Source organism: Equus quagga, chromosome 2 (genome assembly GCF_021613505.1).
Source record: "Equus quagga isolate Etosha38 chromosome 2, UCLA_HA_Equagga_1.0, whole genome shotgun sequence".
Taxonomy (NCBI): domain Eukaryota; kingdom Metazoa; phylum Chordata; class Mammalia; order Perissodactyla; family Equidae; genus Equus; species Equus quagga.
The window spans coordinates 105,778,570-105,799,698 of NC_060268.1; the positions used below are offsets into that span (position 1 = coordinate 105,778,570).

The 21,129-nt window shown below is 39.3% G+C and overlaps 1 protein-coding gene across 7 annotated transcripts in view; it reads right to left on the minus strand.

Moving 5' to 3' along the window:
- Positions 1-21,129, minus strand: part of TTC13 (tetratricopeptide repeat domain 13) — a 79,501-nt gene that overhangs the window by 47,864 nt on the left and 10,508 nt on the right. For all 7 annotated transcript variants that reach the window (XR_006887572.1, XM_046654267.1, XM_046654266.1 and 4 more), the window contains exons 2-4: positions 16,912-17,006; positions 6,057-6,132; positions 2,760-2,830 (exon numbers count right to left, since the gene is read on the minus strand). Coding sequence is in view for 6 of the 7 variants with exons in the window: in XM_046654267.1 (XP_046510223.1) it covers positions 2,760-2,830; positions 6,057-6,132; positions 16,912-17,006 (242 nt within the window). In the remaining variant the exon portion in view is untranslated. The remainder of the gene's footprint in view (positions 1-2,759; positions 2,831-6,056; positions 6,133-16,911; positions 17,007-21,129) is intronic.

A 21,129-nucleotide genomic window follows, 5' to 3' on the forward strand; every position in this document is an offset into this window, starting at 1 on the left:
GCAAGGAAGAGGTGAACGTCTATTAGCACGTACTGAAAAAACAACTCTCCAGTGATATTTAGTTCAGCCCTCACTTGAAGAGTGAAAGGCAGTTGAGTGGCATCCGTGCTACGGTGGTGAAGACGCGCCTCACCGCTACTCTGAAATACTGGAGACAAGAAAGGACTGTCGGGATAAAAATCAAGTTCATTACTGCAAGACGAATTACCTCTGCGTTTGCCAGTAAAAGAATAGGAAGCGCAGTTAGACTTAAAGAACAATCATACTTTTAAAATACAATTTAGAGACTGATTTATGCAAATTCTGACTCACAGTGAGAAAAAGAGTTTTGGTCAAGTGGGGAACAAGTAATAAACTATTCTTTGCTACCACCTACTTGTACCATTTCTTGATGAGACTGGCTATCAAGAATTTGAAGAAATTAATGAAAAGCTCTTAAATAGGGATTGTCTGCATCAATTTCAAACATACAGCCTAATACGGAAAAGTTTTGTCCAGAAAAGCAGGATCAAGTTTCTCATTAAAATTTTTGAAGAGAATTTTAGCATTTAATATCAAATCATTATATTTACCAATGGCATAGCACATAAAGAAAACGCGACACATTTTCACCAAGCTCTAGCTGGATGCCTCTAAATTTGCTCCTGTTGATTACAGTGTGCCATGCAAATATGACTTTCCATGTGTGTCATGATGGAGGAAAGGCTAGGAAGCACCAAAACAAAGGGTAAGAAGAGGGAAATTTCCAAGAAAAGCACCTGCAGGAAAGCCGAAGGCACTCTAGTTCCTATACAAACGTGTTATAAATGATCACCTGATTCTTTTCTTCTGTGGGCCAGCAGCTTTCGAACTTTCTGCTGCTCCCCTTCCTCCATTCCTGCCCCACCCTCAGTAGCTTGAACCAACAGAAAAGCATCCAACCTTATAACTCACACATTCTCAAAGAAAAACTTCCTAGCTGACAGCAATCTATTATATTGCAGATTTCAATATATTTTGATATATTAACATTAAATCTCATCAAATTCAACATACAAATATCTTTTCTTGGCACAAAGTGAAATTCTTATCTACTTTCTGAAAGCAATTGCAAGAGAAATATGTTTTACAACAATAAACGGACAACACAAGGGATATTATAGAGCCATTAAAATCATAAGATTGTAGAGAAATATTGAAAGGCATTTATAGTAAAAAATTAAGTAAAAAAGTAATATAAAATAATACATATATTCAGATTATAAAACAAATGCATACTTGAAAAGGTCATAAACAAAAAACTTAAATAATGGTAGTGGCAGAATTAGGAAACTTTTTTGTTATTTAAAGTTTTTTTTAATACTGTTATATTGCCTTCAACTACAATGGTAATAATATTTTTCAGAAAGTTGAATGCGTTGATAACACATGTGCAAGCTCGTATTGTTTTCTGCTATTGGTTACCATAAATCAACTGAGATTTGCTCCTATAAATGCATCAAAACCTCCCTTCCAAACCAGGGTCAAGTGTTAACTGTGTCACAGTGGCTGCTTAGCTTTTTAAATATCGCAATGCTAAACAGAAAGGCAATTTTTTAAAACTATTTATAATCTACCTTTCATACTTTAAACTCCACTGAAGAATCCTATTCCATATGACCACTCAAACTTACAGCTGCTTGGATCTAATGGTTTTAATAACTAAAAATAGCTCACTGATTTTTTTTTAAGAATGCAGATAGAATTATCAACATAATTAACCCTATGTTTAACAAGAGAAAACAGAGGCAAAGCAAAAATTTCAAAATTAATATTTTAAAATTAAGTCTACCTGCTGGACTGTAAACTCTGTGTTGGCTCTTACTGGATTAGCACAGGTGAATATGCCAGAATGGGGCTCTGAGTAGCTAAAATTTACTGAGTGCTTCCTAAGTGCCAGGCACTGGGCACCAAGTACTTTATAGGATATTTCATTTAAACCTAAGAAGAATATTTTTGGAGACAGTTGTCGTTATCCCATAATCCAGGAGGTTATTGTACGCAGCAGAGTGGATTAGAACTTGGGTATCTCTGACCCTAAAGCCCATGTTTTCTTCACTGTATTCTACTGGACAGATGCATCAATAGTTGATAATGGTCAGGCATCTACAAGAATACAGTTAAATAACGATACGAGATATAAGGCCAACAATGCTAGGCTGTGCTACGGGTCTCCTTTGAAACTCTTAGACATGTATATCTAAGCATTTTAAACAAGATTTTAACACAGCCATCAATCAATAAAGTCCCCATACTTTCACTGAAGAGTCTCACAATTATACTTTAAGGTGAGAAACAAATCCATGAGTGGAACTTCAGTTGACCATGCAGATCAGCTCCTGTATAGAAAGTCAACATCTGGAATTCCAAGAATTTCCAGTGTCCACATCTCATGGGAGATATCATGGTAGAGAGGAAAGTGAACTGAAGCTAATGTTCGTCTTTTTTAAACTTCCATTACAGTCCCATCTCTGCCACCTGATGGTGGGGAGACTATCAAGCAAACTGCTTGACCTCTGTAGCTCCCATCTTCCCAGTTTAAAACAAAGCAATACTGCAAAGATTAAATGAGAGCATGTTATGAGGCCTGCACCAAGAAAGTGCTCAGTGAAGGCTGATTTCCTTTACTTTCCTGTATAATCTTAAAATCCATGTTTTACTGCGGCACTTTAGCTATGCATAAGTCCATATTTTGGTCATGACTATAAACTTGAAATTATATAATTAAGAAGAAAAATTACCTGAAGCATTGTTGAAAAATGTCTTATTGCTTCATCATAGAGACCACTGCCAATCAACACATAAGCAATAGCTATGAAACAAAAGACAAAAATATTAAAGGAAAGAATAAAGGATCTCAGACTGGAATCAATAGCTAAATGCTTTACTGAGTCTTAAAAGGCAGCTCCAAGGACTAGAAGCAGTTAAAGAAAACCTAGAGGTTAATAAGCTGTAATTGAATTCTTCTACCATTCAGCACTACTAATCAGTCTTCTAGGTCTATCTAGATTTAAATTATTAATGCCGTCTATAAAATATCTGTCTACAAGAAGTAATTATCTTTTTCTAAGCCAATCACTCACTTTCAAAAACCAGATAACTTTTATGATGTTTCTTATCTATATATCAAAAGAACTAGTAATAAGCCTGTATAATAGCCACATAACTTGGCAATGTGATTTTACTGTCAAAGTTATGAGAAATACCCAAGTAGTATAAAAAAGCTGGATTCCTGAGGGTGCTGAATTTACTGCCAATTATTCAGTAAAAACAAAAACAGAGTCTCAAATTAATATATATTAATATAATGCTAACTGTAGATAATTCACACCATTGCAATGCGATGGCAGTCTTTTTCCTACCTCTTCTACTCAAAATATAGTCAAACCACTACTTAAACTATACACTAAAGATGAATAAATAGTTTTGGATCGAGCTGTTTAGGTAAGTGGTATTTTGAAATCAGAGGCACGACAATCTCTTAAAAACTGGCAATATTTTAACTCAACTTTTTCAACTGTCCAAAAAACATTAAATTTTAGTATTTTAGATTACATTTCCATCTATAATATTTGCCCTAACTCCCTAAATCCCCAAATGTCCCTGGAAAAATTGTACTGCATTCCTCACTCAACATAATACTATTTTGATCACATTTCTTTGCAGAAAAGCTTTATTATAACCCTCGAATTCTTGGATCTAATAGTTGTTCAAGGAGATGGGCAACAAAAACTTTAACTATCATTAAGAGCTTAAATTTCCTGACAAAAGTAGGAAAAACATTAAACGCAGTAGAAACATTAAATGCAAAAAGAGATTTAGAATATCTTTATAAATGACCTGAGAAAAGTAAAGTTCAATAACATTGAGCATCATAACAACATAAGAGCTTTTGGGGGCTTTCCTCAAAATAAAAAGAGGACTGTTTCTATCCTCATTTTTTTGAAAAGATAAATAAAGGTCAAATTTGTATTTAGAATAAGAAGAATGGATACTATTCAGATAATGAGATAACCAAAGACATCGCTGGTGGGGGCCAGCAGTATTAGTAATGAAAACAACAACAACAACAATAATAGTTACACATATAACACTCTTAATACATGCCAGGCAGAGTCCTAAACATTTACAGGCATTAACTCATTTACTCCTTAATTGCAGTGAGGTAGGTACAATTACGATCCCCATCTGCAGACAAAGAAATGAAGCATACAGCAGTTAAACAAACTGTCCAAATACAACACACAGTGAGTGAGACAAAGGAACCAGGCTGCCTGGCTTGGGACCCACCGTCCTAACCAACATACTGCACTGAAATAAATCAAGGCTGCGCTGAAACTGCTGTGCACTGAGCTGGACTGCAAAATGGCTTGAATTCTTTGAGGATTAGATGAACATGGACTGAAACATAAACCTGTACTTTTTTGAATCAGGCAGATGATGATATATTGGAAAGCCAACATCTGGGCTTGGATTCTGGCTCCACCATTCACCAGTCATGTCATCATGGGGACCTCAGTCACATTACTCTCTGGGTCTTGCTTAACATGCCTGTAGAAAACTTTCTTAGACTCCTTTCAGATCTAAGCTTTTAGAATTCCCTATCTATCTTTGCATAATCAGTAAATATCTCTTGAATGAACAAATGAATAAGTGACCCATAAAAACAAATACAGTTTTAGGGAATAAATTTTGCACTTAGGAATATGTTTAAATTGTTGTCCATGGCAAGGCTGTTGAAATCCATTCAAATACAATCGAATGCAGCTCTCAAATCTTTCCACCAAAAAATTATCACTTTTTGGGAAAAATCCAAAAGTATCCATAAAAAAAAATCCAAACTCTGCACAAATATAAATAATCACTAGGATCTAAATTTTGTTGTGGGAGTCCAAAGGCATAAAGAAAAAACTAGGGTAGCAGGAAATCTCACACATTGTTACTAACCAGCAATTCCACATCTCCCAGCAACGTGTATGTTGACAGAAGTCATTCTTCCCAGAAAAAAATACTGTGGTACAAAGATCCTAAGCCAGTTCAGGGCCTATGGTACCCCAGGGTCCACTAGGATTAACTTAGAGCATAGAACAGATGTGGTACATATCAGGCCCCTAATCCATTACTTCATAAATGAATACGAGGCTGAACAGAATCCAAGGATTTCAGAAAAGATCAAATCTGATGTCTTAAAGGGTAATTAATTCTCAAAGCCTACTCAAAGAATATTACCAAAAAAGTGATTAATACTTTCAAAATAGTCACTTCTCAACTATCTGCACTAACAGAGGAAAGGAGCCAATACAAGAAATGCTCAGTCTTAATATAAAATGTTTATGGCCGTGGAAAGGATAAAATGATTGTGCATAAATTAGAAACAATTTTCTGCAGATGCTGCGGGTCACCAGGCCCCACATGGGAACACACGCTTATGTGAAACATGTCCAGCTGCGCTCTTCAGTCCTGTATTCAGTTTCGTTTACTCCCTCAAGTGGGAGCTGATCAGGTTAATGAGGAAGACACACACACAGCATATCAGACACTGGGAAAACCATGGCATGAACAGACCAAACTGCATGACCCATTTGCAGATTTGAATGAACTCAACTTTTCTACAGACCCAACAATCACTGACTGGCCTCATGAGTAAAATTAACTTAAGCCTAGCTATTTTATATACAGAAGAGTAAAGTAGGTGTGATCTCTTCTGCTTTCACTTCTATAGTGTTCATAGTTGATGACAGCACACAACTAACTTTTAATGAATAACAGCTTATAAGAACTCATTACCATAACTATTAATTTCCATAGAAACATAGAGGCAAAACAGTGCTTACTGATCATTCCATCCAAATCTTTCATTTTACAGCCTATAACATAGGGACTCTTGCAAGGGTTGAATGCCCTGTCTAAGATCAAGCACTCGTGTTGGCAGAGCCATCTCTGTGTTCTTTCTCCCTCACCATCTTGCCTACCTACTCTGCATCTAATCATAAATTCTAGGCAAATGCCACAGGAACATCCCCTGATTCAAGTCTCACCTAACTCTTCATTCGTGCTGTCATTATCAGTAGCAAACGGGAATCTCTTTTGTTCTGCAATAGTCTTGGCCTGGCTCTGAAATAAAAACAAACAAACATACATTTTAGCTTGTCACAAATGAAGAGAAAACTTATAATGAAATCCGTATTTTAAAAAATTAAAGCTACGGTGTGTCCAGAGGAAGATCCAAGATGGCAGCATGAGTAGTCTTCCTTGTCTCTCCCCCTTCGAATCTACAACTAACTGGACATTCATCGCTTAACAAAGGATATCCATATAGCATCTCAGGACGCCTGAGAGACCCATGCTGCTATACATCGGAAGGCGGACAGACTTCCCTCCGGGAGGAGATGGAGATAAGTGAAAACTCTCCGACCCCGACCCCAAACAGCCTAGTACCTGCAAGCAGCTTTCTTCCAGCAGACGCCCCCAGAACATCAACACACACCTAGGGCAGGAGGGAGGGCACACCAGAGGAGCGACGGTGGAAACAGGTGACCAGAGCCCTACCTAAGCCCCCCGCAATTACACCTAAGCCCAGAGGGAAGCTCCAGAGTTACACACCTGAGTCGGCGGGGAAAACCTCTACCCGCCATTAGCAGGGAGGCCCCGCCTAGCATCCACAACACCAGGAGGCTCCCGGAGAGAATCCCAAATGGCGCGGCGGCCCGCCAGCTGCGGCTGCCGGCCCCACTGACTGCCGGGCCGGGCTCGGGACTACCGGAGATCTCCTGGGACAGGACTGGGGCTGGGTGGAGCTCCAGCGGCCGGCTCTGCGGCCCAGGAGGTGGAGGGGGAAACTCCAGAGTTCCGCCCGGGCAGCAGGCAGAGTCTCTACCTGCCATTAGCGGAGAGGCCCCGCCCAGCATCCACAAAGCCGGGAGGCTCCCGTAGAGAATCCCAAATGGGGCGGCGGCCTGCCAACTGCCACCCGCCGGCCCCACTGACTGCCAGGTGGGGCTCGGGACTACCGGAGATCTCCCGGGAGAGGACTGGGGCTGGGTGGAGTTCCAGCAGCCAGCTCCGTGGCCTGGGGGGGAAGCTCCGGAGTTCCGCCCGGGCAGCAGGCAAAGTCTCTGCCTGCCATTAGCGGAGAGGCCCTGCCCAGCATCCACAACGCCAGGAGGCACCCGTAGAGAATCCCAAACGGGGCGGTGGCCCGCCAGCTGCCGCCGCCGGCCCCACTGACTGTGGCTATCGCGGCTTGGGGCTCAGGGCTAACGGAGATCTCCTGGGAGAGGACTGGGGCTGGGTGGAGCTCCAGTGGCCGGCTCCGCGGCCTGGGGGGGGATACTCCAGAGTTCCGCCCCAGCAGCAGGCAGAGGCTCTACCTGCCATTAGCAGAGAGGCCCCTCCCAGCATCCACAACGCCGGGAGGGTCCAGGAGAGGAGAATACCAGGCAGGGCAGCAGCTGGCCAGCTGCCACTGAACTCAAGGTCTCCGGCTATCCCCCAGACAGGGCAAGGGGCTCCCCGAGATCCTGGGGGAGAGGACTGGGGCTGGGTGGAGTTCCAGCGACCCGGCTCCGTAGCCCAGGGGGAAACCCTACAGTCTCACAGCAGCCTCAGCGAAAGCCTCTGCACAGCACTAGTAGAGAGCACCCGTCCGGCAATCACAAGGCTGGAAGACCCTGGGACAAAAGTAGCATAGCTAGGTGAGCTAACCACAGACTGCAGAAGATGCCCATAGCTCTGCTGTAACCCATAGTGGACAAGTGAGATTTTGTGGGCACCGACAGTGACGGAGCTGGAAATATAAGTGATCCTGCCCCTGGCTGCTGGAAAAGCCCATAACACCGCTGCAGACCCTAAGGAGGGAGCACGTCTAGGTGGTCTGCAACAGTAGGCACCAGCAGCCTGAAGCCCCCCTGTGGCCCCCACAGCTGAAGAGGGAACCCACAGGACCACTGTGACTACGAGGAGGGGCCCAGGCCCAGTTAGCAACAGCTGATAGGGTTCCTGGTTGGTGCAGTATAAACAGCTTCTCCCCCACCACACCAGTAGAAACAAGTGGAAGCAGTAACTAAACTCTATCTCTATGTGGAGGCACAAATCTACACCATCAAGCAATATGAAAAAATACATTAAATCTCCAGAACAGAAGGAAAATAACAAATACACAGAAAACAATCCCAAAGAAAATGAAATATATAACCTAAATGACGATGACTTCAAAACAGCCATCATTAAAAAATTCAATGAGTTAAAAGAGAATTCAGATAGACAACTCAACGAGTTCGGGAGCTTTGTCACAAAAGAGTTTGATACTATAAAGAAGAACCAAACAGAAATACTGGAAATGAAGAAAACAATAGAGGAGATTAAGAAAAATCTAAACGCACTGAACAGTAGGGCCGATAATATGGAGGAAAGAATTAGCAATTTGGAAGATAGGAATATAGAAATGCTGCAGGCAGAGGAGGAGAGAGAAGTAAGACTGAAAAGAAATGAAGAAAGTCTCCGAGAATTATCAGACGCAATTAGGAGATGCAAGGTAAGGATTATAGGTATACCAGAGGGAGAAGAGAGAAAGAAGGGGGCAGAAAGCCTGTTCAAAGAAATAATGGCTGAGAACTTCCCAAACCTGGGGAGAGAGATGGAACTTCATGTGACAGAAGCCAAGAGATCTCCAAACTTTATCAATGCAAGAAGACCAACCCCACGGCATATAGTAGTGAAGCTAGCAAAAGTCAACGACAAGGAGAAAATACTAAGGGCAGCCAGGCAGAAGAAATTAACCTACAGAGGAACCCCCATCAGGCTATCAGCAGATTTCTCAGCAGAAACTTTACAGGCTAGAAGAGAGTGGAATGATATATTCAAAAATCTGAAGGACAAAAACCTACAGCCGAGAATTCTCTACCCAGCGAAAATATCCTTCAAATACGATGGAGAACTAAAAACTTTCCCAGATAAACAAAAATTAAGGGAGTTCATTGCCACAAAACCTCCTCTTCAGGAAATGCTCAGGAAAACCCTCATTCCTGAAAAATCAAAAAAAGGGAAGGGGCTACAAAACCAAGAGCAAAGGAGATAAGTAGAAGGACAACAACAGAGAGTAGCAGATCTCCATCAGAACAGATTAAACCATGGGACGAGAAACAAAGGAAATTGAAGAAAATCGGAAAACAAGACATAAAATGGCAGCAGTAGGCCCCCACATTTCAATAATCACTCTAAATGTAAATGGATTGAACTCTCCAATCAAAAGACACAGAGTGGCAGGATGGATCAAAGAACAAGACCCAACAATATGCTGCCTCCAGGAAACACACCTCAGCCCCAAAGACAAACACAGACTCAGAGTGAAGGGATGGAGAACAAGACTCCAAGCTAATAATGAACAAAAGAAAGCAGGTGTCGCTATACTAATATCAGACAAAGTAGACTTCAAAGCAAAACAGATAAAGAAAGACAAAGAGGGACAGTATATAATGATAAAAGGGACTCTCCATCAAGAAGACATAACACTTATAAATATACACGCACCCAACACAGGAGCACCAAAATTTGTAAAGCAACTCTTAACAGAACTAAAAGAAGACATCAACAACAATACAATAATAGTAGGGGACCTCAACACACCATTGACACCAATGGACAGAACATCCAGACAGAAAATCAACAAGGAAATTATAGAATTAAATGAAAAATTAGACCAGATGGACTTAATAGATATATATAGAACACTACATCCAAAAACAGCAGGTTACACATTCTTCTCAAGTGCGCACGGAACATTCTCAAAGATAGACCATATTTTGGGAAACAAAGCAAGCATCAATAAATACAAGAGAGTTGAAATAATATCAAGCATCTTTTCTGATCATAATGCTATGAAACTAGAAATCAACTACAAGAATAAAGCAGAGAAAGGTGCAAAAATGTGAAGACTAAACAACACGCTTCTGAACAAACAATGGATTATTGAAGAAATTAAAGAAGAAATCAAATATTCTCTGGAGACAAATGAAAATGAGAACATGACACACCAAATCATTTGGGATGCAGCAAAAGCAGTCCTAAGAGGGAAATTCATTGCAATACAGGCTCACCTCCCTAAACAAGAAAAAGCTCACATAAGCAACCTCAAACAACACCTAACAGAATTAGAAAAAGAAGAACAAACAAAGCCCAGAGTCAGTAGAAGGAGGGAAATAATAAAAATAAGAGCAGAAATAAACGATATTGAAACAAAAAAGACAGTAGAAAGGATCAATGAAACAAAGAGTTGGTTCTTTGAAAAAATTAACAAAATTGACAAACCCTTAGCCAGACTCACAAAGAAAAGAACAGAGAAATCTCAAATAAATAAAATTAGGAATGAGAGAGGAGAAATCACAACAGATACCAATGAAATACAAGGGATCATAAGAGAATACTATGAAAAACTATATGCCAACAAATTGAACAACCTAGAAGAAATGGACAAATTCCTAGGCTCCTACAACCTCCCCAAACTGAATCAGGAAGAAATTGAGAATCTGAATAGGCCAATCACAAGTAAAGAAATAGAAACAGTAATCAAAAACCTCCCCAAAAATAAGAGTCCAGGACCAGACGGCTTCTCTGGAGAATTCTACCAAACATTCAAAGAAGATTTAATACCTATCCTTCTCAAACTATTCCAGAAAATTGAGGAAGATGGAGTACTCCCTAACACATTCTATGAAGCCAACATCACTCTGATCCCCAAACCTGACAAGGACAACACAAAGAAGGAGAACTACAGGCTGATATCACTGATGAACATAGATGCAAAAATCCTCAACAAAATTCTGGCAAACCGAATACAGCAATACATCAAAAAGATTATACACCATGATCAAGTGGGATTTATACCAGGGACATAGGGATGGTTCAACATCCACAAGTCAATCAACGTGATACACTACATTAACAAAATGAGAAACAAAAACCACATGATCATCTCAATAGATGCAGAGAAAGCATTCGACAAGATCCAACATCCATTTATGATAAAAACCCTCAATAAAATGGGTATAGAAGGAAAGTATCTCAACATAATAAAGGCCATATATGACAAACCCACAGCCAACATCATACTCAATGGACAAAAACTGAAAGGAACAAGACAAGGGTGCCCACTTTCGCCACTCCTATTCAACACAGTACTGGAGGTGTTGGCCAGACAATTCGGCAAGAAAAAGAAATAAAAGGAATCCAAATAGGTAATGAAGAAGTAAAACTCTCGCTGTTTGCAGACGACATGATCTTATATATAGAAAACCCCAAAGAATCCATAGAAAAACTATTAGAAACAATCAACAACTACAGCAAAGTTGCAGGGTATAAAATCAACATACATAAATCAGTAGCCTTTCTATACACTAACAATGAACTAACAGAAAAAGAACTCAAGAACTCAATCCCATTCACAATCGCAACGAAAAGAATAAAATACCTTGGGATAAATTTAACCAAGGAAGTGAAAGATTTATACAATGAAAACTACAAGACTTTCTTGAAAGAAATTGACGACGACATAAAGAGATGGAAAGACATTCCATGCACATGGATTGGAAGAATAAACATAGTTAAAATGTCCATACTACCTAAAGCAATCTACAGATTCAACGCTATCCCAATCAGAATCCCAAGGACATTCTTTACAGAAATTGAACAAAGAATCCTAAAATTCATATGGGGCAACAAAAGACCGCGAATTGCTAAAGCAATCCTGAGTAAGAAAAACAAGCCGGAGGCATCACAATCCCGGATTTCAAAACATACTACAAAGCTACAGTGATCAAAACAGCATGGTACTGGTACAAAAACAGGTACACAGATCAATGGAACAGAATTGAAAGCCCAGAGATAAAACCACACATCTATGGACAGCTAATCTTCGACAAAGGAGCAGAGGGCCTACATTGGAGAAAAGAAAGTCTCTTTAACAAATGGTGCTGGGAAAACTGGACAGCCACGTGCAAAAGATTGAAAATTGACCATTCTTTTTCACCACACACCAAAATAAACTCAAAATGGATCAAAGACCTAAAGATTAGGCCTGAAACAATAAGTCTTCTAGAAGAGAATATAGGCAGTACACTCTTTGACATCAGTTTCAAAAGAATCTTTTCGGACACTATAACTCCTCAGTTGAGGGAAACAATAGAAAGAATAAACAAATGGGACTTCATCAGACTAAAGAGTTTCTTCAAGGCAAGGGAAAACAGGATTGAAACAAAAAAACAGCCCACTAATTGGGAAAAAATATTTACAAGCCACTTATCTGACAAAGGGCTAATCTCCATAACATACAAAGAACTCACATAGCTTAACAACAAAAAAACAAACAACCCGATCAAAAAATGGGCAGAGGACATGAACAGACATTTCTCCAAAGAAGATATAAGTATGGCCAATAGACACATGAAAAGACGTTCATCATCGCCAATCATCAGGGAAATGCAAATCAAAACTACACTAAGATATCACCTTACACCCATTAGATTGGCAAAAATATCCAAAACCAAGAGCGACAAATGTTGGAGAGGTTGTGGAGAAAAAGGAACCCTCATACACTGTTGGTGGGAATGCAAACTAGTGCAGCCACTATGGAAAACAGTATGGAGATTTCTCAAAAAGTTAAAAATAGAAATACCTTATGACCCAGGCATCCCACTACTGGGTATCCTCAGAACCTGAAATCAGAAATCCAAAGAGTCCCTTGCACCCCTATGTTCATCGCAGCATTATTTACAATAGCCAAGACATGGAACCAACCTAAATGCCCAGAAACTGATGATTGGATAAAGAAGATATGGTGTATATATACACAATGGAATACTACTCAGCCATAAAAAAGGACAAAATTCTTCCATTCGCATCAACATGGATGGACCTCGAGGGTAGTATGTTAAGTGAAATAAGCCAGACAGAGAAAGACGAATCTATACGACTCCACTCATAGGTGGAAGTTAACATATAGACAAGGAGAACTGATCAGTGGTTACCAGGGAAAAGGGGGGGGTGGAGGGAGGGCACAAAGGGTGAAGTGGTGTACCCACAACATGACTAACAATAATGTACAACTGAAATCTCACAAGGTTGTAATCTATCATAATCTTAATAAAAAAAAATTAAAGCTACACTTGATTTATATGGAAGCAAGAAAACATTCGCTTTAAGTCATATCAATTATGTATTCAAGGACACAGTTTGTGGTGTAACTTATTATTAGTAATTCCGTTTCCAAGAAGATGTAAAATTTTGTGTGTGTGAGGAAGCTTGGCCCTGAGCTAACAAGTGTTCCCAATCTTCTGCTGTTTTTTCTCCCCTCCCCAAAGCCCCAGTACATAGCTGTATATTCTAGTTCTAAGTCCTTCTAGTTCTTCTATGTGAGATGCTGTCATGGCTTGATGAGTGGTTTGTAGGTCCACACCCAGGTTCCAAACAGGCAAACCCCCGGCCGCTAAAGCGGAGGGCGAAAACTTAACCACTACGCCACCAGGCCGGCCACAAGAAGATATAAATTTTTACTTCCATAGGGATTAATCTTGCTGGCTGCTTCAAAGCTTCCTACACATTTTCACAGACGATTTAATGACCTTGATTATGCTGCAAAGACCACATTTTAGTGATCAGTCCTCCAATGTGGCTTGGTAACAAAATACTGCTTTTTAAATAAAAAATATTTTATAAATAAGAGCTACAAATTGTACAGAGATGACATCATAAAATGACCAAAAAAACCTGACCAAGAAACCAGACATTCTCTTAGATGATGCACAGCAGGTGACCAACATAACCATCTGACTTACTGCAGAAAATTTGTCTGTGAAGAAATCACACCAACACACACGCACACATTTGGTAGGAAAGCTAAAACCTAAGTGGAAACTAGGGAAAAATAAAGTAAATAAGTTAGCTTAGTAACTGGAATGATTTTACAGGCAGTATTTCTCTACTGTACAAAATGGTAGCTCCCCACATTTTGGAGACAGATCACGTCTGATAATACAAACAGCTGCCACTTCACCGCAAGATTTGACTGTCAACACTAAGTTGTGATATGCTCAGCCTCCAGGATACACATTTAAAATGGTAACTTCACACCAGATTCACCTAAGATATGATTAAAACTTGTACACACATACCTAGACAGGAAAAGCTAAGGCAGTAAGAGACTAAAGATCTGTCGCCTTGGGCAAAACTGTAGGATTAGAAACCAGTGACATCCAATTATCTGAATTCTTCTTTTTTTAAATCCATAGTACAGATGCCTCCAGGCATATATGACAGCCAAATGATTTCACACGGGATCCTCTTTTGACTAACACACATGCTCTTGAGCTAATGACTGGTATTCATTAGCCATGACGAATTGTGGTCTCTTGAGCTTCACTGACAAATAACAGAGTAACAAGGTATTTCCACCCATATTCTCTTTACTTTCGAAATCCAGACTGATGTTCAGATTTAGCGTGGTATTTGGTTTGCCTATAAAATAGGTCAAGAATAAGCTACCTCTGGTTGAAACACAAGTTAAAAGATACAGGCCAGAAGGCATCCCATCCCAGGAGATTCACAATTCTTACTTCATTCCACTTAGGGCTCCGGACAAAATGAAACATTTCAAAATTCTAATACTATGGGAATGTTTTACACTTTATTTCTTCCAGTAAAACCTTGATGACTGGAAGGAAACTCTATCAGCTCTTTCTTGTTTTGCTCTATAGCTGGGAGCTTCCACACCTGGGAACCTCGTAAGATCACTTCAAGCAGCAGCAGATTTAGCCACATGTGAAGGCATTCCAGCACTGTATGTATGTTCAGTTGTGACCAGACATGAGTCTTTCCTCTTTCTCAGATGGCTACAGAGAAGCACACAGATGCCAAAGATTTTTCTGCTTAATAAATTGCTTAGAGCCAAGAAAAGGAGTCTATAAACAATGCTTTTAATACTTAAAAAGTCTTATTATTTCATCCAGTATTTAATGAGAGTCTACCATTTGCCAAGCCTTTGTGCAAAAAGATATGGGAAGAGAACAGAAACGATATCCCAGAAAAAGAAGAAATCATTTACCAAGCAACATCAAGAGTATACTGAAGAGCATATCTGATTTTTTATTTTTGTCAGGAAGATTGGCCCTGAGCTAACATCTGTTGCCAATCTTCCTCTTTTTGCTTGAGGAAAATTGTTGCTGAGCTAACATCTGTGCCCATCTTCCTCTATTTTACATGGGACACTGCCACAGTGTGGCTTGACTAATAGTGCTAGGTCCATGCCAAGGATCCGAGCCTGCAAACCCCAGGCTGCTGAAGTGGAGCGTGCCAACTTAACGGCTATGCCACTGGGCTGGCTCCAAGAGCGTATCTGATTTAAAAGTGTTTTTATTCTATTAGAAATAAAATCTGTAACAGAAGTGGTCAGGAATAGTATAGTATAGACAAATTAATTTCTTGATCAGAAAGAATCTTTCCTGTTTTTAATACTGCATCTGTAGATATCTTCTGTGGACAGAGCTGCGAAGCTGTGCTCAGGAAGTTGAAACACACAACCCCACTTGCTAGTAGATTAACTCCAATCTATCTTTCAAGTCCCTGCCCAGGTTTCAATGCCTGAAAGCTGTCTTGCCTGATCCCCCTAACTTAAGGGAGACAATGCTGACCCTTTGCTTTCCCTTCATATGATTTGCATATGTTTACTATGTTTATGTGTATAATTATTTGGTTAGTGACTGTAGGAGTAAGGAGTGCAGGGACCGAGGGATTCTGGCTCACCACTACATTCCCAGTACTTACTTAGCACGAGGCCTGACACATAAGAGGTACAAAATAAATATCTGGAGAAGGAATGAATAAATGAATAGTCTAACTCTCATATTTTCAACCTAGGGAAAATGAAAGTAGAAGATTGATGAGCTTTCTCCTGTAGGTGACTAGCTAGTGCCATCTTAAAGTGGAAATGCACCTAGTAGAAAATACTTGAATTACTATCAGTAAGAAGGTCCCTAATAACGCTAAGAATCTGATTGCCTATCCAACGCAGGGATTATCCAATTTCTACTTAAATGTTTTCACTGATGGCCAAGTTGCTACTTTATAAGATAGACCATTCTCGTTTGGGACAAATCTCATTCAAAATAATTCATATATCAAGTTGACTGCCATGCAATGAGTTAGGTAAAATCAGTTGATCATTCTCTAGTTTGCAATTTCTACCTATTTTCAATAGTTCCTACATGACAAGGCAAAGCTTTGTCTGGAAAAGAAAGAGTATCCTAAAGGGAAATTTTAAACAAAAGAAGCTAACATATCTACACGGATGTTGAAGGAAAAGGCCTAGAGAAAAAATGTTAACCTTGGGCATGGAAAGAATAACTCAGTTTCACAGAATTAAGGGTGAACAAAAAGAGGACCCTTCCACCTTGAGGCAACAAGTCTATGGGAGGACACGTGCTAACACGGATAGACAGGCACAGTCATTACACAGTGCCAGGCACTCGTCCCTGGAATGGAGAGGTCTGCTGTACCGTTCAGTAGGTACTGATAAAAAATGTAGATACAGAAGATACCCACACAGGCAAAGACTGGAAAAATAAGATTGCACTACATCTTCAAATACATAAGGCTCCTAGTACTAAGGATTAGCCATAATCTCCCCTTTATTCCTTGGAACTTAAAAGTTCCAGAATGATCAACCATCCAATTCATAAGTCATAATAATTCAATGCAACCCTATGCCAGATGACTTATCTTTATCTTATGGATGTAGAACCAACTGGACTCAACTCCTAGTTGATCAACAGGCAACCTCCACCTGTTGGAACTATTATCACCGTGCTTCAGTCACAAAAACAGGAGGCATGGATAGAAGATGCGTACCAGAATCTTTTCAGTGTTGAGGGAAAGCAGAGAGTCACAGGGTGGTGATCCTTTGGGTTCGCAGTCTGAATCATGGAAGTTCAAAAACGATGACTCTGAAAAGCAAACATTCCTTGTTATTCTTCTCACCTTAAATTTATGGCTCTTAGGTGCTTAGCTATGAGTTGTAAAGTTAAGAATCCATGAAACCAAAGTAAGGACAAGAGTAAAAAACACTAAAAGGGACAACTTATCTTTCACCTTTACAACTGCATAACGTTTTACGGCCTCCAGGTGTCTTGGACACCCATCAGTGAGTGTCCTCACAACCATTCTGGAAACGATCAAAGCTGGTTAGACTTCCCGGATGGTGAAATGAGGTTTAGATAGGTTGGAATTTATCCAAAGGCAACAGGGCAGAAATAGTACTAGTCCAATGCTCTTCACACAACCCACGTGGAATATAGTTAAGATCCTTTCATTAGACATTTCTGATCTGGCAGCATTTACTATAGGTTAAAAAAAAATCAGAAAGCCAAGCCAAAGAGACCTAATGTTAAAAAATATGCACTAAAAGTCTAGTATCCAGAATATATAAATAATTCCTAAAATTCAACAACAAAAAGACAACTCAATTAAAAGATAGGCAAAGGACTCGAACAGGCAGTTTTCCAAAGAAGATATACAAACAGGCACTGAGTACAAGAAAAGATACTCTACACCACTACTAATTAGGGAATGCAAATCAAACCACAATGAGGTACTACTTCACACCTGCTAGGATGGCTATAATTTTTTTACAGACAGAAAATCACAAGTGTTGGCAAGGATGTAGAGAAATCAGAACCTTTGTGCACTGCTGATGGTGATATAAAATGTTGTGGCCACTGTGGAAAACAGTTTGGTGGCTCCTCCAAAAACTAAACATTTCCACTATTCCACTCCTAGGTATGTACCAAAAGAACTGAAACAGGGACTCAAACAAGTACATGGACATGCATGTTCACAGCAGCACCATTCACAATAGCCAAAAGGCAGAAACAGTCCAAACGTCCATCGACAGATAATGGATAAACAAATTGTAGTACATACATATAATGGAATATTATTCAGCCTTAAAAAAGAATGAATCACTGGTACATATTTCAACATGGAAGAACCTCCAAAACAAAAACTAAATGAAAGAAGCCAGACACAAAAGGTCACATATTGCATGATTCCATTTATATGAAATATTCAGATAGGTAAATCCATAGAGACAGAATGCATATTTGGTGGCTGAAGGAAGGAATAAGGAGAAACTCCTTAATGGGTAAGGGGTTGGAGTGATGGAAAAGTTTTGGGGTGGTTGCACAACACTGTGAATGAACTAAATGCTACTGAACTGTTCACCTGAAAACGATTAATTTCATATCATGTGAATTTTGCCTCAATAAATTACTTTAAAAGACAATGCTCCAATTCAGCGTCACTACAGAGCATCAAATTATGTTCAAGAAACCATGTGAACCAATTTAGCTAAAATTTTGTGTGTATGTTTTAACGATAGGAAACAGGACACGATGTATCAAAGAAGTCCTGAGTGGTGAGCAATTACTGAAGCTGGAATGTTAAATTTCACAAGGCACGAGCAGGGTTTAAAAGGACAGATGGGTTTAGGCTGGGTTACAGAAAGGGAATGGGTATTCCAGTAGAATAAGTGGTATACACAAAAGCACAAAGGCAAGAAAATGCAAAGGGGCGGTGAGTAGATGAGCCTGGTTAGAGGAAGGAGTTGGTATTGGAAAATAAAAAAGTATGAGGTTGGAAGGTGAGCGATCAGACTGGGGAAAGTCCTGGCAAGAATGAAGGACTAGCAACGGTTGTTGGTAGGTGGGTGGAAGATAACGACTTGATGAAAGATATTTTGGAAATATATTAATTTAGAACCTGTTTCTTCTACCTTTTCCAAAAACTAACGTTTGAGGACTTACCACATACTAAGCATTGTGCTGAGCATTGCATATACATTGCCTTATTCTAATCTAAAACGCTCTCTACTTTGTGGAATTCATTTCAGTTTCAATAAATAAACACCTATATAATTTTAAATGGCTGCACAGTATTCCACTGCAGGGAATTTAACCATAACCCTATCATTGGATAATCAGGATGTCCTTTCTTTTTTAATATAATTGTTTCAATGAGTATCCTTGACCTGAATTTTTGCAAATTTACCCAATTAGGCAATTAAATTAAATCTAACAAATATATTGCTCAGGCAAAAGGTATAAACAATTTTGACTTTTCATATACATTGCTCCATTTCCCTCCCAGGATGTGGTAGTAATTCCATTCCCAATAGCAGTGTATGAGACAGTCTATTAACCTCTACTCAGAGTACTGCCATTCTTTTTATTTCTCCCAATGTGCAAATAGTACTAGTAAGATTAAATTTATGGTTTATTGGACATTTGTATTTCTTCTTTTGTAAACTGCTTATATCCTTTGGCAATTTTTAAGTCATCTGACCTATTCTGGCCTAAAACATAGAGAAGAATTTCTAGTTATCCATTTTCCAAATGGTTAGCCAGTTATCCCAGTACCACATATTATCAATATGAACGCCACCTTTATAATACATTATAGCCACTGGCTTCTGTTTCTAGACCTTTTTTTAAGGAATCTTTGAGATTATTTACATCCACCTTCTGTCATAGCTCTGACAAATGACTGTCCAATCTCTACGTGGACATTTATTTTTAAAAATTACAGTAGTAATGCATATTCATTGTAGAAAATACAGAAAAATCACAAAACATAAATAAAAGTCATTTAGAATACCACCACATGTTGAGAATCGCTGTGAAAATTTTGGTGTCTGTAATTAAGAGTGATAGTACTGAAATCAGATGGTCTGGGTTTGAATTCCTGCTCTCTGTCACTACTTACTACCTCTTGGCCACTGACCTAGCCTCTTCAATCTTCCGTTTCTTCAATTGTAAAACACGGTCAATAATACTATCTACATCACAGGGGTGGTTGTGAAATTTAAACAAGGAAATATAAGCAAAGCATGCGGTACAGTTTCTGGCACAAAGAAGGAGCTCAAAAATGTTTGCTATTATTATCATTAAGTTGTGAGAACTGATTGAGATCCATTGTTTTGTAATCTGCCCTTTTAACTTAACGATACAATGTAAACACTTCCCCATATGAGTAAATTTTCTTCTACATTATTTAAATTTAAACTGGGTGAGATTATATATTTTTAATATCTTTAAATAAAATTTCAATTCTCTATAATAAACATACATTTTGTTGTTGTTTCCAGACTTCCTAACCCCTTACAATGATCTGTTTATTCTGACTTTAGTAGCACATTGTTTCAGTTACTGTAGCCTTACAATAAATGCATATATTTTAATGTAAAGCACAGTCTCATCAATTTTTCTTTTTCAAAAATTTCTTGGCTGTTTGGATAAACATTCTTCCTTCAGATAAACTTCAGTCCCTTTGTTAAGGTGCCAAAACAAAACAAAAAATCCCTGTATGATTTTATTAAAATTGTAGATTAATGAGGGCAGAAATACTTGGCTTCTTTACAAAATTTAATCTACTTATTCAAGTCTTTTATTAACCTACGTGAAATTTTGTTATTTTCATACACAACTGACACATTCAAGTTTGTTGTGATTAAGAAACAATGGGTGATAATCATTGAGTCAACACATCTTCGTGGAGCATCTACTAGGTTTCAGTCACTGCCGCAGCCTCCGCGGTGGTCAAAACCAGCAATGACCCTGTCTTTGTATACAGAGATCACAGTTCAGAGGGGGAAACCAACAGTAACCAGTCACACAAAGAAATGTAAAATTGCAGCAGTTTAAGAGCTATGAACTAGAGCATAAGTGGGGAAGTGGCCTGCTCAAGGAAAATTCCATGAGGACATAAATAAGGACACCGGCTAATACTGATGTAGTTACCAAGGATAGGCACCCTCCTAATTCCCATTTTAAAGACAAGGAAAATGAGGCAGACAGACTAATAATTTGCCCAAGGCCACACTCTAGGGGTAGGATTTGAGCCCAAGCAGTCTGGTTCTGGAGTCTGTGCCATGAAAGAATGAAGGGAAATATGAGGGAAGTGAAGGATTTACCAGATGAAGGGCCACAGCAGGTTGGCAGGGCTGGGAGAGCGGTCCAGGCAGAAATACAGCATATTGTAAATCTCTGCCTTCTCAACCGGCTAGAGCTGAAT